At 34.2% G+C, this 13561-nt stretch overlaps 2 protein-coding genes across 2 annotated transcripts; both read left to right on the plus strand.

Moving 5' to 3' along the window:
• Positions 1-1115: 1115 nt before the first annotated feature.
• LOC133292063 (uncharacterized) lies at positions 1116-5460 on the plus strand (the record flags this gene model as incomplete). Its single annotated transcript, XM_061490446.1, has 8 exons — positions 1116-1533; positions 1687-2041; positions 2231-2660; positions 2752-2962; positions 3186-3405; positions 3797-3959; positions 4064-4551; positions 4919-5460. Coding segments are annotated over 8 exons (2827 nt in total), but the record flags the coding sequence as incomplete, so codon positions are not given.
• A 4148-nt stretch (positions 5461-9608) lies between these two features.
• LOC133292007 (disease resistance protein RPV1-like) lies at positions 9609-12037 on the plus strand. The gene is made up of 2 exons (XM_061490377.1): positions 9609-10099; positions 11992-12037. The coding sequence occupies exons 1-2, from the start codon at positions 9609-9611 to the stop codon at positions 12035-12037; spliced, it is 537 nt and encodes a 178-aa protein (XP_061346361.1).
• The last annotated feature ends 1524 nt before the right edge of the window (positions 12038-13561 follow it).

Here is a 13561-nt window from a genome sequence, read left to right on the forward strand (position 1 = left end):
CATTATAGGAATAGATGTTAATGATGCTGTGTCCATGCGTTCAACTATTAGCACGTTATCTAATTCTAACTCCATGTCACGGTATGATCATTATAAACTTTTTTTTATTACTAACTGTATACTGTCACTACTTTCGTGAAGCCATATAACTGAATTAACACTGTCTCAATTTTCTGTTGTTGCAAAGGTTACAATATTCTACTCCAGTTGATTCCTATGGAAGTAGTTCTTCAACTCATGCCTTCCAACAGAGTGAGATAAAAAAAACCCTATTCATTATGTATTTACAAAAAAATATTTCATATGCTGTGCGTGCTCATACTATCACATTTTTTGTGTGATGATTTTATTACGAAATTGCAGATTGTAATTAAATTTTCCTTACAACAAGAAAAAATATTAAAAATGTTCGTAATAAAATGAGGTCTGATATCTTCATGTTAAACATTACTTCTAACTGTAAAGGTATTTGCATGAATTTAAATTTTGTTCATTTTCTGTATCGAATAAAAATTATGCATCTTTCGTGTTTTTTTTTGATCGTTTTTTGTATGTATTAAGATTATTGGGATGCGGGAGATCCTACTTTTGTTTGCGAGAAATGTGGAGCACATATGTGGTACGAGGAGAGGAATCAAAAAGATCGTAAACCCATCACACCAGAGTTTAGTTTGTGCTGCGTAAATGGAAAAGTGAAACTTCCTTTGTTAAAACTTCCTCCTGATGCGTTGCTTAAATTGCATGATAATTCAAATGTCAAGAGCCGCCACTTTTTACGGAATATTCGAGCATACAATATGATATTTTCCTTCACCTCCTTTGGAGCAAAAGTGGACGGATAAGTGAATCAAGGTTCTGGCCCTAATTATTTTAGAGTTGGGGGACGAGTGCATCATTTAATAGGCAGCCTCATTCCAGCTGACAGTCATACTCCAAAATTTGCTCATCTATATATATATATATATATATATATATATATGATACTGACAATGGAGTGGACAACAGATTGGGTTGTTTAAGGCATGTTGTTGTTTTCTAATCTATTGTCATCTATCAATTACGGTGTATGTTTTGTTATTCATTTTTTACTTATTTTTATGAAATCATTCTTGCAGTAATGTAAATAGTGAAGATATGCTTGATCTTGATATTGTCCGATCATTGAAGGAAATGTTAGATGAACACAACAGTATTGCTCAATCTTTTAGGTACGCTAGAGATCGATATAGGGAAGATGACTTCAGTGGAGTAAAGTTGAGGCTGATTCGAAAGCGTGGAAGTGATGGCAGAGTTTATAATCTTCCCTCTGCATCAGAAGTTGCTGCTCTAATTGTCGGGGATATAGACAACGCATTGGGTGATAGGGATATTGTTGTTGAGACACAAGATAGAGTTTTGCAGCGTATAGATGTCAAGCATCCGTTGTATCTTGGTTTGCAGTATCCTTTGTTATTTCCTTATGGTGAAGATGGTTATCGTGATGATGTCGAGCGATCTTATATATCCCGAGGTAGGACGAATCCAAGATCCACTGTTAGCATGCGGGAATTCTTTTCGTTCAGGATTCAAATGAGATCAGGAGAGTCCCAAATTCTCCATCACTCAAGGAAGCTTTTTCAACAATTTTTGGTTGATGCTTACACTATGGTTGAGTCTGATAGGCTGAATTTTATTTGATATAACCAGAGTCATCTCAGGGAAGAGTTATACAAAAATTTAAAAAATGCATTTGACAGGGGTGAAGACGAAGCTATAAATACTGGAAAGCGTATCGTTATTCCATCTTCGTTCACAGGCGTACCTAGATATGTGGCTGAGAATTGTAAAGATGGCTTTGCATTTTGCCGTTGGGCTGGATATCCTCATCTGTTTATAACGATCACCTGCAATCCTAAGTGGCCAGAGATTATCAGATTTCTTAAGGCAAGCAACCTTAACGCTGAAGATCGTCTTGATATTCTTTGCAGAGTATTCAAGTTCAAATTGGACCAATTGCTACATGATTTAAAAAATGGTCATTTTCTTGGCACAGTTAATGCACGTAAGTTTATTGTTGACTTTATTTTTTTTCGAGTTTGATGACATGAGTTACACGTTGATATATAGAAGATAATTGGACAAATCTTATCACAAATTTATGTATCCTACCAAAAAAATTCAAAAAAAAAAAATTGACTATGACCAATTTGTTGATTTTAACTAACTCTGTTTGTTTGTTCCAACGTAACAGGTGTTTATACAGTTGAATTTCAGAAACGTGGACTGCCTCATGCTCATATTCTACTTTTTTTGCATCCCTCCGCAAAGCCTAATACTGGACTCGACATTGATAATTTGATTTCAGCTGAAATTCCTAACAAAGATTCCAATCTTTCACTTTTTGCAGCTGTCACGAGTTACATGATGCATGGATTCCCTCATTATAAAAGAAGAAATAATGGGAGTGTTGTCAAAAAAAGTGGCGTCGAACTCGATAACCGTTATGTGGTGCCGTATAATGCAAAGCTTCTTTTAAAATATCAAGCGCATATCAACGTTGAATATACTTGTCAGAGTAATGCCATTAAATATCTTTTTAAATACATACATAAAGGGCAAGACAGGGTGACAACTGCTATAAATCATTCAGATGATGAAATCAAAATGTTTTATGATTGCAGGTTGTTGAATTCATCTCGGTTATATTTTCCTTTCGTTACTTGGAATAACCTTTTTCAAGCTTATTTTGACTTTATTGCTTATATATGATAGGTATGTATCCGCGTGTGAAGCTGCTTGGAGAATATTTGGATTTGAAATTCATTACAGATTTCCCCTGTTCAGAGATTGCCGTTTCACCTACCCAATGAAAAGACCGTTGTTTTTAGTGATCATGCTTCAATATGTCATGTCAAGACTATGGCAGAAACTAGACAATCAATTTTTGAGTCTTGGATGGATGCAAATAAAAAATATCCAGAAGGTAGGCATCTCACTTATGCAGAGTATCCAACTCAATTTGTTTATAAAGAAAATATTCATGAATGGCATCCCAGAAAACAAGGATTTTCAATTGGAAGAATAAATCGTTTTTATGCCAATAATGGAGAAGATTCCTATCTTTGAACTTTACTTAATTTTCAAAAGGTTGTACAAGTTATGAAGATTTCAGAACTGTGAATGGGGTGCTTTTTCCTACATTTAAGGATGCCTGCTATTCTCTGGGACTTTTGGATGATGACAATGAGTACATTGATGCAATTAAGGAGGCAGGTTCTTGGGGGTCAGCAGCTTATCTTAGAAATATGTTTGCTTTATTGTTATTTAGTAACTCAATGAACAGGCCTGAAAATGTTTTCCAAAAATGCTGGGAATTACTATCTGACGATATTCTTTATCGGCATAGGCAAATAATCGGCAATGAAGGTAATTGTCCTGAACAAATTTTGTGCATTAATTTATGTGTATTGTGAACTATAATTAAATTTTTTCCATTTTGTGTCGTGCATTCATTTATGCAAACCGTTTGCCTATGTTTATATATAGATTAAGAGTTTATTAATTGCTCCACCCTGCATATATGATTGCTCAACATCATTAATTCATTGGACCTTGGAAAAAATATGAGTTTCTTTTTTGTTGCTTCTTAAAAAAATTACATCTATATATCATACACGGTAGTATTCTTAATATTTGGTTAAATGTTTTTGTTAAGTTTCCCACACTATGCTTTGTTCACAATTTCGCTTTATTTCTCTTTACTCACCAACTTTGTCTTTGTTAATCCTTTTTTTTTGTATTTTTCAATTTTTTTCAGATGCGTTTCTTACGGAGGATTCTATAAAAAACATAACCCTTGCAGAAATTGATAAGGTGTTGCAGAGCAATGGTAAATGCCTCTCTGATTACCCATCAATGCCGAGTATCGTCGGTGAATCTTTATTGGATATGCAGAATAGATTGGTGATGGATGAATTGTTGTATGACAGTTTCTATCTGAAAAAAGAGCATGATAGACTACTGAATTCACTCACTGATGAGCAGAGGGTTGTTTATGACAAAATCATTTCAGCTGTTTCAACAGGCAAAAGAGGTTTTTTTTCCTGTACGGCTTTGGTGGCACTGGAAAAACATTTATTTGGAATACCCTGTCAGCATTTGTTCGATCAAGTGCTGGAATAGTGCTTAATGTTGCTTCTAGCGGAATTGCTTCACTTCTACTTCCAGGAGGACGTACGACACATTCTAGTTTTCGTATTCCTATTCAAATCACCGAAGAATCAATGTGTAATATAAATCAAAAGTCTACTTTGGCAGAGTTGTTGTCAAAAACAAAGTTAATCATTTGGGATGAGGCCCCGATGGTACACAAATTTTGCTTTGAGGCTCTTGATAGAACACTTAAAGATGCTCTTAGATCTTACGATACCAGCTGTGTTGATATGCCCTTTGGTGGAAAAGTTGTCGTTCTAGGAGGTGACTTTCGACAAATATTACCCGTCATTCCACATGGCAGTAGACAAGAGATAGTTCATGCAACAATCAATTCTTCCTATCTATGGTCCCATTGTCATTTGTTAACTTTGACCAAGAATATGCGTCTCAGTTCCGGAAGTAGCACTAATAATTTGTTGGAAATAAAAGAATTTTCTGAGTGGCTACTTAAAATAGGAGATGGTGATCTTGGAGATGATGTTGATGGAGAATCTATTATAACAATTCCAGATGAATTGTTGATCAAAGGTTCAGAAGACCCACTTTCAGATATTATTGATTTTGTCTACTCGAATCTGATGGATAATATATTAGATCCGTCTTTCTTCAAAGAACGTGCTCTTCTAACTCCTAAATTGTCCGATGGTGCCATGTTTAAACGAGCACCTAATGGCTATGATCCCGGGTGAAGAAATGACATTTTTGAGTTCAGATAAGGTTTTGAAACAAGATGAGAATTCATCTCTTGAGGATGACGAAATCTCCCCTAAGATCTTAAATACATTCTCATGTTCGGGGATTCCTGATCATAAATTAATTTTGAAGGTTAAAGTACTGGTTATGCTATTGAGAAATATTGATCAATCAAGAGGTTTGTGCAACGGTACGAGATTACTTATTACAAAGTTGGGGAATCATGTTGTTGAGGCAATCGTTCTTACGGGAAACAATATAGGAGATACTGTGTTAATCCCTAGAATGACGATGAGCCCATCGAGTCATACATTTCCAGTAAACTTTCAAAGAAGACAATTCCCCCTGGTAGTTTCGTTTGCGATGACTATCAACAAAAGTCAAGGACATTCGTTGTCTCATGTTGGAATTTATCTTCCTAGGCCTATCTTCACTCATGGGATATTATATTTGGCACTATCTAAAGTAAAGAGCAGGCATGGATTGAAGATGCTGATACTCGATGAAGATGGATGTGTTACAAATACTACTTTTAACATCGTCTATAAGGAAGTATTTCAAAGGTTACTGTAGTATATACTTGGTTACTTCTACAAAGAGATACAATTACTGTTTGTTATCAAGTAAGAACTCAATTTCTTATAAGAAAATATTTTTTAATCTTCTTTGTTGCATTGCTTTAGTTGTTATGCCTATTTTTCTGCTAATTTTTTTTTTATTGTTATGCACATTCAGTATTCGAGGCACAATCAATATTTTATTCCCTTGTCATTTTTCAGAGTCAAAGGTTTTTTCATTGTAATTCTGAATTATTCATCTATAATGAACTATAAAATTCCCTTCAATAATTTTTTCTTTTCCAATTATTGTTTATATATTGTTTATGATTCATTTCTAACAGGATTAAATACCAATAGTGCATGATGGAAGAGATTTTACAACTGTTGCGAGTATTGGTTGGGCAGATTTCTTATTATATTGCTGTCAACATGACATTTGCATTTCTTTTTGATGGAGATTCTGCTGTCAATTCTTGAATTTACTGTGTTTAAATTATTATATTCCTTTTTTGTTCCTACCTTAAAAGTTACACGTTTATGTCATACGAACAAACCGATTTTTGTATTAATTCGTTTAAGGGACAAACAAAACGATTTATTTTTTCTCCGTGCATCGCACGGGTAATCAACTAGTTATATAGTTGAGGTTGTAAGAGTTATAAACAAAAAAGTTGTAAACGTAATCCTCCCCATATATATAGAGGTAGGATCCTTTGACATCAGTGTCAAATTTTAAATTTGACACCTCATCTGATAGCCGTTAGATCAAAAAAATTAATGGTGTCACATGCTTGCAAATCAGAGTCGTTGATCTTTTTTGATCTAATGGCTTTCATATGAGATGTCAAACTTGAAATTTGACACTGGTGTCAAAGGATCCTACCTCATATATATATATATATATATATATATATATATATATATATACTATAGGGAAAAATGTTTCTGCAGTTAATGCAGATAAGTTATCTGCATTTATTCTCAAAACGACGTCGGTTTGGTATTGAAATCTTAAAAAATTATAAATATAAAGACTATTATAACCCTGAAATAAATTAAAATTATAAAAACACCATGATTTCCGTCCCAAAACGACGTCGTATTGGGCTTACTGCAGATAAGTTATCTGCAGAAAAAACGAACCCATATATATATATTATGAGGTAGAATCGTTTGATACCAGTGTCAAATTTAAAGTTTGACACCTCATCCGAGAGCCGTTAGATAAAAAAAGACCAACGACTCTGATTTGTAAGCATGTGACACCATTGATCTTTTTTGATCTAACGGCTATCAGATGAGGTGTCAAACTTTAAATTTTGACATCGGGGTAGTATTCTTTGGCATCGATGTCAAAATTTAAAGTTTGACACCTCATCTGATAGTCGTTAGATCAAAAAAGATCAATGGTGTCACATGCTTACAAATCAGAGTCGTTGTTATTTTTTTTTCTAACGGCTCTTAGATGAGGTATCTATTAGAAGGTAAAAGAGAGTAAAGAGAAAATATTGATTTCATTAATTGTGGTGAATTAATTTGTACAATGAGTGAGCTCTTATATAGAAGAGCATAACAGAAAAGAGAGAGATCTAGAATATCATTAAAATACTAAACTACCCTTATACCTAATATCTAATACTCCCCCTCAAGATGGAGAGTGAACAAAGAGAACTTCCATCTTGAACAAGAAAAATAAAGAAAACATAATAACCAAATAAAAAATCCCGAATGAGAAACCAAAATCTTCAGTGTGTTGAAATGAGCTTCAGCGAAATCAATGGTGCTGGTATGGACATCAGCTAAGGAAGAGAGGGCTGGGATGGACATCAGCCACAAAATACCAAACCTTCAGTGTGCTGGAATGAGCTTCAGCAAAATCAATGGTGCTGGTATGGACATCAGCTAAGGAAGAGAGGGCTGGGATGGACATCAGCCACAAAATACCAAACGGTGCCGGGATGGACATCGACAAAATCAAATGTTCTGAAATGAACATCAACAAACTCGAATAACACCACAAACATATGTGGGAATAAAAACTAAATGGCCAAATACAAGCCAGAAGCAGTACATCAGGAAAATTAAAAAATTACATAATGAAAAATCCATCAAAAACTACAATGATATATTGCAATAAAATCCATGAGATCCATGAATCTTCATGGACCTGCAAAATGAGAAGATTCTAGAGAAAAAAATAATAAAAAAAAATCGCAGACCGAAAAGGACAAAAAACCAGAGAAGAAAAACACACATATGAAATGTGAACAATCTGGAATAGAAACAGTCGGAGATGGAAGATGCGGCCGGAGAATGAGACACGGTCGAAGGTGATGACCGGAAATGAAGAAGATGCAGCCAAAAAATATTGATAACAAATGAAACAGATCAGGGACGATGGAAAAAGAAAAATGCAAAAAATAAAAACGAAACAGATCTGAAAGAAAAAAAAATGTAATAGAAGAGTAAAGAAATGAGACACAGATCTGGAAGGAAAAACCCAGTAGATCTGGAAAATTCAAAAAAAACTATGGGAGAGATAAGGATGCTAGATGGACGGTGATAAAACACAACGCCAGTGGAGAAACTATGGCAGCGCAAAAATTAAAATAAATAAATAAACATACCTAAGATCTGAGAACAGAAACGATGGCAACAAAGATCTGAAATCGAAAATGGGAAAGCAAATCGGAGCAAACATTTGGAAAAGGATAATCAATGAAGAAAAACAAAAGAAAAAAAAAATGACGGCAAAAGTTGATCCACGACCAGATCTGGTGGATAAAAAAAAAGTTGAACCTTAGATTTGTGAGAATGAGAGAAGGATAAAAAAAAATTGTAGATCAGTTTTATCTGGAAAAATAAGACACCGAACAAATCGATGAAGAGAAAACTAAAAAAAATAATAGCAGCGGAAGATTCATTCATGGAGGATAAAAATGCTCTGATACCATATTAGAAGGTAAAAAAGAGTAAAGAGAAAATATTGATTTCATTAATTGTGGTGAATTAATTTGTACAATGAGTGAGCTCTTATATAGAAGAGCATAACAGAAAAGAGAGAGATCTAGAATATCATTAAAATACTAAACTACCCTTATACCTAATATCTAATAGTGTCAAACTTCAAATTTGACACCGGTGTCAAAGGATCATGCCTTATATATATATATATATATATATATAATGAACTTAATTATTTTTAAGGTGAGTTGGCTCTTAGATAGTCCCATAAACTTCAATTTTTTGAGTTGATTATAAGACTAATTCTAAATTGAAACTTAATCATATTTAAGGTTTTTTGTCAGTCCCAAAGATAATTGTTTATTGTATTCTTTGATTACGAGTTTATACTTTATATTGACAAAGAAGAAATTATAGTTGGAAAACGTTACCAATGGATGGAGTTTTTTTTTTTTTGGTTATCAGTGTTTTATTTCTTGATCTCTCCCACTCACGATTTCAACAATAGCTAGCCTAATTAAATTAAATAGACTAAAAAATATTATACAAAAGGTGGACTTGGGTTATGATCTTCTGGCCCTTTGGATGGAGAGTGAACATGAAAGATTGAAAACGAGTTCCCGATAGTTCATTCAAGTAATGCTAATTAACAATTTCCAAAATGTAATGCTAATTAACACATTCAAATCTTTTAGGATAAATTAAACTTGGAATCCTTGAAGTTTCGTGATTAGCTAATATTATATATATATACCGTGTACAATGCATATTAATTTACACATTCAAATCCTTTAGGATATGTTATACTTGGTGATTAGCTAATATTATATAAACCATGCAAAATGCACATTAATTTTAACAGGACTTTCTCATTGACGTGAATATAATGTCCTTAAAGTCAACGTGAAATAATTTATTCCTTTCACATTAGCTAATAAAAGATATACCAAGTGCCATATGAGTTTTAAAAAGACTTTTCAATTTAAGTGACAAAAATGTTGTTAACATGAATTAAGTGAAATATTAGTTTCCTTTACATTTGCACAGTTTCCATTATTTGAGTCTAGCTCGTTTAGTAACGGTAAGAACGTGCATCCAAAATTTGTAAGTTTGGCCATTCAGCTTCGTGGATTCATACGATACTAAAAAGTTTAGTCTTGCATAGCGGATCAGTGTTCTTGTACATTTCAACTCTAAATGGCCGAAGGACAAGGAACTTCCTTTTATTCAACAGGTGAATATGCATATGATGTGTTTTTGAATTTCAGAGGAGCAGATACTCGTGAAGGATTTACCAGCCTTCTCCTCAACCATCTGAAAGAGAGAGGAATCCGAACCTTCTTTGACGAAGACTCGCTTAGAAGAGGAAAACAAATCAACTCCTCCCTCTTAAGAGCCATCGAAGAATCGAGGGTTGCCGTCGTTGTATTCTCTCCAAACTATGCGTCCTCAAAGTATTGTCTGGATGAACTTGTCCATATCCTCGATTGCTGTAAGGGTATCGACCGGTTGGTTTTGCCGGTTTTCGTGGACGTGGATCCCTCACAAGTAAGACATCAGAGTGGGGCTTATGGTGAAGCCTTGGATAAGCACGAGAAACAGGATCACGTTGACAAGCAGAAGCTTCAAAGATGGAGGCAAGCGTTAACTGATGCAGCTGATTTGTCAGGCTGGCATATTCAACAAGGGTATGCTTGTTATTACATTTTTTTCTTTTCTTTTTTTTTCTCCCCCTCACTTGCAATGCAAATTACTGAAAAATATTTTTGATAAAAATGTTTGGATTTTAATTCCTTTTAACCTTATGGTAATAACCATCACCAAAAAATTAAGATCCATCGTACCAAATCATAAAGTAATATTAAGAAAAGTTGAGACATGTCTGTCTCCATAGCAGCGAAATAACTTTGATATTCTCCTTAATTTGGGTATGCAATCTTCTTTTGTCAAATAGCCCTAATCATCATTCTTTAGTATGCTTTTCTTTTTTGGGGTATGCGATTTTCTTCAGTCAAATAACCCTAATCCTTAATCTTTAGTGTGCTGTCTCTCTCTTGATGGGGAAGAGAAACTAGTGTTGTTTATTATATGACATATTGGGACCATAACCCATTATAGTATTTTTCTTTATTGTTGGGCCAGTAAGCTCCTATTATACCTACTTGGCCCAACACCCAGTATCCACACATTTGACCCACACTTACTCATGAATCTATTTAGGCATATTTATTTGATCACTTTAATTTACCTAATATATATTAAATGGGAAAAACATCTATCCTTTTAAAGGATATAAGCTTATATCCTTTTAGATCCTAATCGTTGATTTCTGTCCATCAACAGTTATAATCTATTGGGTCAAACTTAATGGGCCAAATTTATTATTAATTAATTAATAATTTTGATCCAATAAATTATAACCGTTGATGGAAGGAAATCAACGGTTAGGATCTAAAAGGATATAAGCTTATATCCTTTAAAATGACAGATGTTATTCCCATATTAAATAACATAATATAATTATTAATACAATATGTAGCCCACAAACACATTAGGAAATATAATTTCCTAACTCCCACTTGGGCTACACATTGGTCTGAAATAATTATATCATATATCCTTAGTGCGTAACTGTATACTATTTATCTTTAGATTCCGCTTCAGATACAATCTGGTACATCTCCCATATTAATATGAGATCATGGTGGCTTTTGTCTCTGTCAAGCGTAACTAAACCTTCCATGGTCATCACACCAATATATTCAATGACATAGATTAAGTATGCCTATTTCCACTATGCCTATTTCCAACTATGCCTATTTCCAACTGGTCATACTTTTTTTATGAGATCAATCCTTAAGTTTCTGCATACACAAAGCAGAAACTCAAGCACAAAATATGCGCAGTCAGAGAAAAAAAAACATCAAAATCTTTATTCTGCAGAAAATAAACATATAAATATTTTTACATAAAACTTCAACATAAAGAACTCCCACTAAACCATAAAAAAACAACACCCATACAAGCAGTATGCTCGTGAAAAACCTTAGGCACTAAGCCTTTAGTAAGCGGATCCAGAAGTATGGAGTTCGTCCCTATGTGTTCTATAGAAATATGACCATTTTGAACTCTTTCTTTAACAACCAGAAACTTTATATAAATGTGAATCGATTTTGAAGAGCTTCTATTATTGTTAAAGTACAACACAACTGACTTATTGTTATAATAATTCTTTAGTGGCTTTTCAACACCATTTACTATATGCAGCCTTGTGACAAAATTTTGCAGCCATACCCCATGGTTGGACACCTCAAAATAACCTACAAATTCAGCGGCCATAGTAGAGGAAGCTATGAGTGTCTTCTTAGCACTCTTCTAAGATTAGCTCCTCCAGCTAACATGTAGCCATAACATGACGTGGATCTTTTACTGTTTTGGCATCAGAAAAATTGAAGTCAGTATACCCGAAGATCTCTAATTCATCTGACCTCCAATATGTGAGCATGCAATCTTTTTCTCTCTTTAAATACCGCATAACTCTCTTGGCTGGTTTCCAATGATCCATTCCTGGATTGCTCAGGTATTTGGCTAATACTCACACTATAAATGCTATATCAGGGCAATGACAAACTTGAGCATACATAAGGCTTCCTACTGTCGAAACATAAAGTGCCTTTTTCATTTCCATCATATCAAGCTTACCTTTGGGGCATTAACCGAGACTAAACTTGTCTCCTTTAGATATGGGTGTGTCTCCTGATGTACAATCCTTCACACCAAATCTATCCAATACCTTGAGAGAGATCTCGAAGTATCTGTATTTCCAAGAAAAAAAATGTATCACCAAGATCCTTCATCTTAAAAATTTTAGTGAAAAATTTCTTGGTTTCATGCAATAAGCCTATATCACGACTGACAAGTAATATATCATCAACATATAATATCAGGCATATGAATTTAATCCCACTGAACTTGTGGTACACACAATCTTTAACCAAGTTCACCTCAAAGCCATACGAGATGATAACTTGATGAAATTTGTGATTCAATTGACGAGAAGCTTGCTTAAGGCCATAGATGTACTTCTTTAATTTGCAAACCAAGGACTTTGAATCTCTAAATACAAAATTTTCTGGTTGCTCAATATAAATAGTTTCATCAATGTTACCATTGAGAAACACTGTATTCTCATCCATCTGATGTAGCACCAAATCCAAATGAGCCACAAGTGCCATTATGGTCCTAGAAGAGTCCTTCGTAGAAATCAGAGAGAATGTCTCATTGTAGTCTATGCCTTCCTTCTTAGTGAAACCTCTAGCAACTAGACGTGCCCTATATATTTTGATGTTGCCCTTGGAATCCCTTTTGGTTTTAAGGACTCGTTTGGTGGACAGGATAGGATAATGGTAGGATATGATATGGGATTGATAAGAGTAGGATATGATATAAGGCTGATAAGCCTATACCATGTCCTGTGTTTGATATGATAAGATTATGTAGAAGGGGAAAGGAGAAAAAAAATAAAATATAATGCAATAAATACAAATATATTGGGTAGCGCGAGGATATATTGGGTAGCGTGAGGATATATTGGGTATCCAATATTGGTATCCTATCCTATTGAATCCTAACTCAGCTCCCCTCATAGGATAAGAAATCATGTATTAGATAGGATAAAATGAGACAATAGGATAAACTAATCATATCCTATTGACCCACAAAACAAGAGATAAAAGTAGGATATTATAAGTTATCCTATCCTATCTTCTTTATCAGGTGCTCCAAACAGGCCCTAAATATCCATTTACAACCAATGGGTTTCGCACCTTTAGGCAACTTGACAAGATCCCAATCGTCATAGCCTTTTATAGATTTCATTCATCTTTCATGGCATCAATCCAATTACGAGCATCAGATCTTTCTAAGATTTGTTTGAAATTGATTGGATAATCTTCCTTCAAGCTAAAATATTTCATGCTCTTGAAGAAACACAATATAATCATCTGGAATTGATTTTCTTCTTTCTTTAGTGGGTCTCCTTAATGGTACTTGTTGAGTTTGTTCTTCATGTGCCATAAGAGGTGGTTCATTGTTGTCTTGACCCAAAGTAATGTCAGGGACCGAAGTCTGTTACCTAACAATGTCTAGAA

The sequence above is a fragment of the Gastrolobium bilobum genome, unplaced genomic scaffold (genome assembly GCF_033153095.1).
Source record: "Gastrolobium bilobum isolate Gb01-03AN ecotype WA unplaced genomic scaffold, APGP_CSIRO_Gbil_v1 utg5369, whole genome shotgun sequence".
NCBI lineage: Eukaryota > Viridiplantae > Streptophyta > Magnoliopsida > Fabales > Fabaceae > Gastrolobium > Gastrolobium bilobum.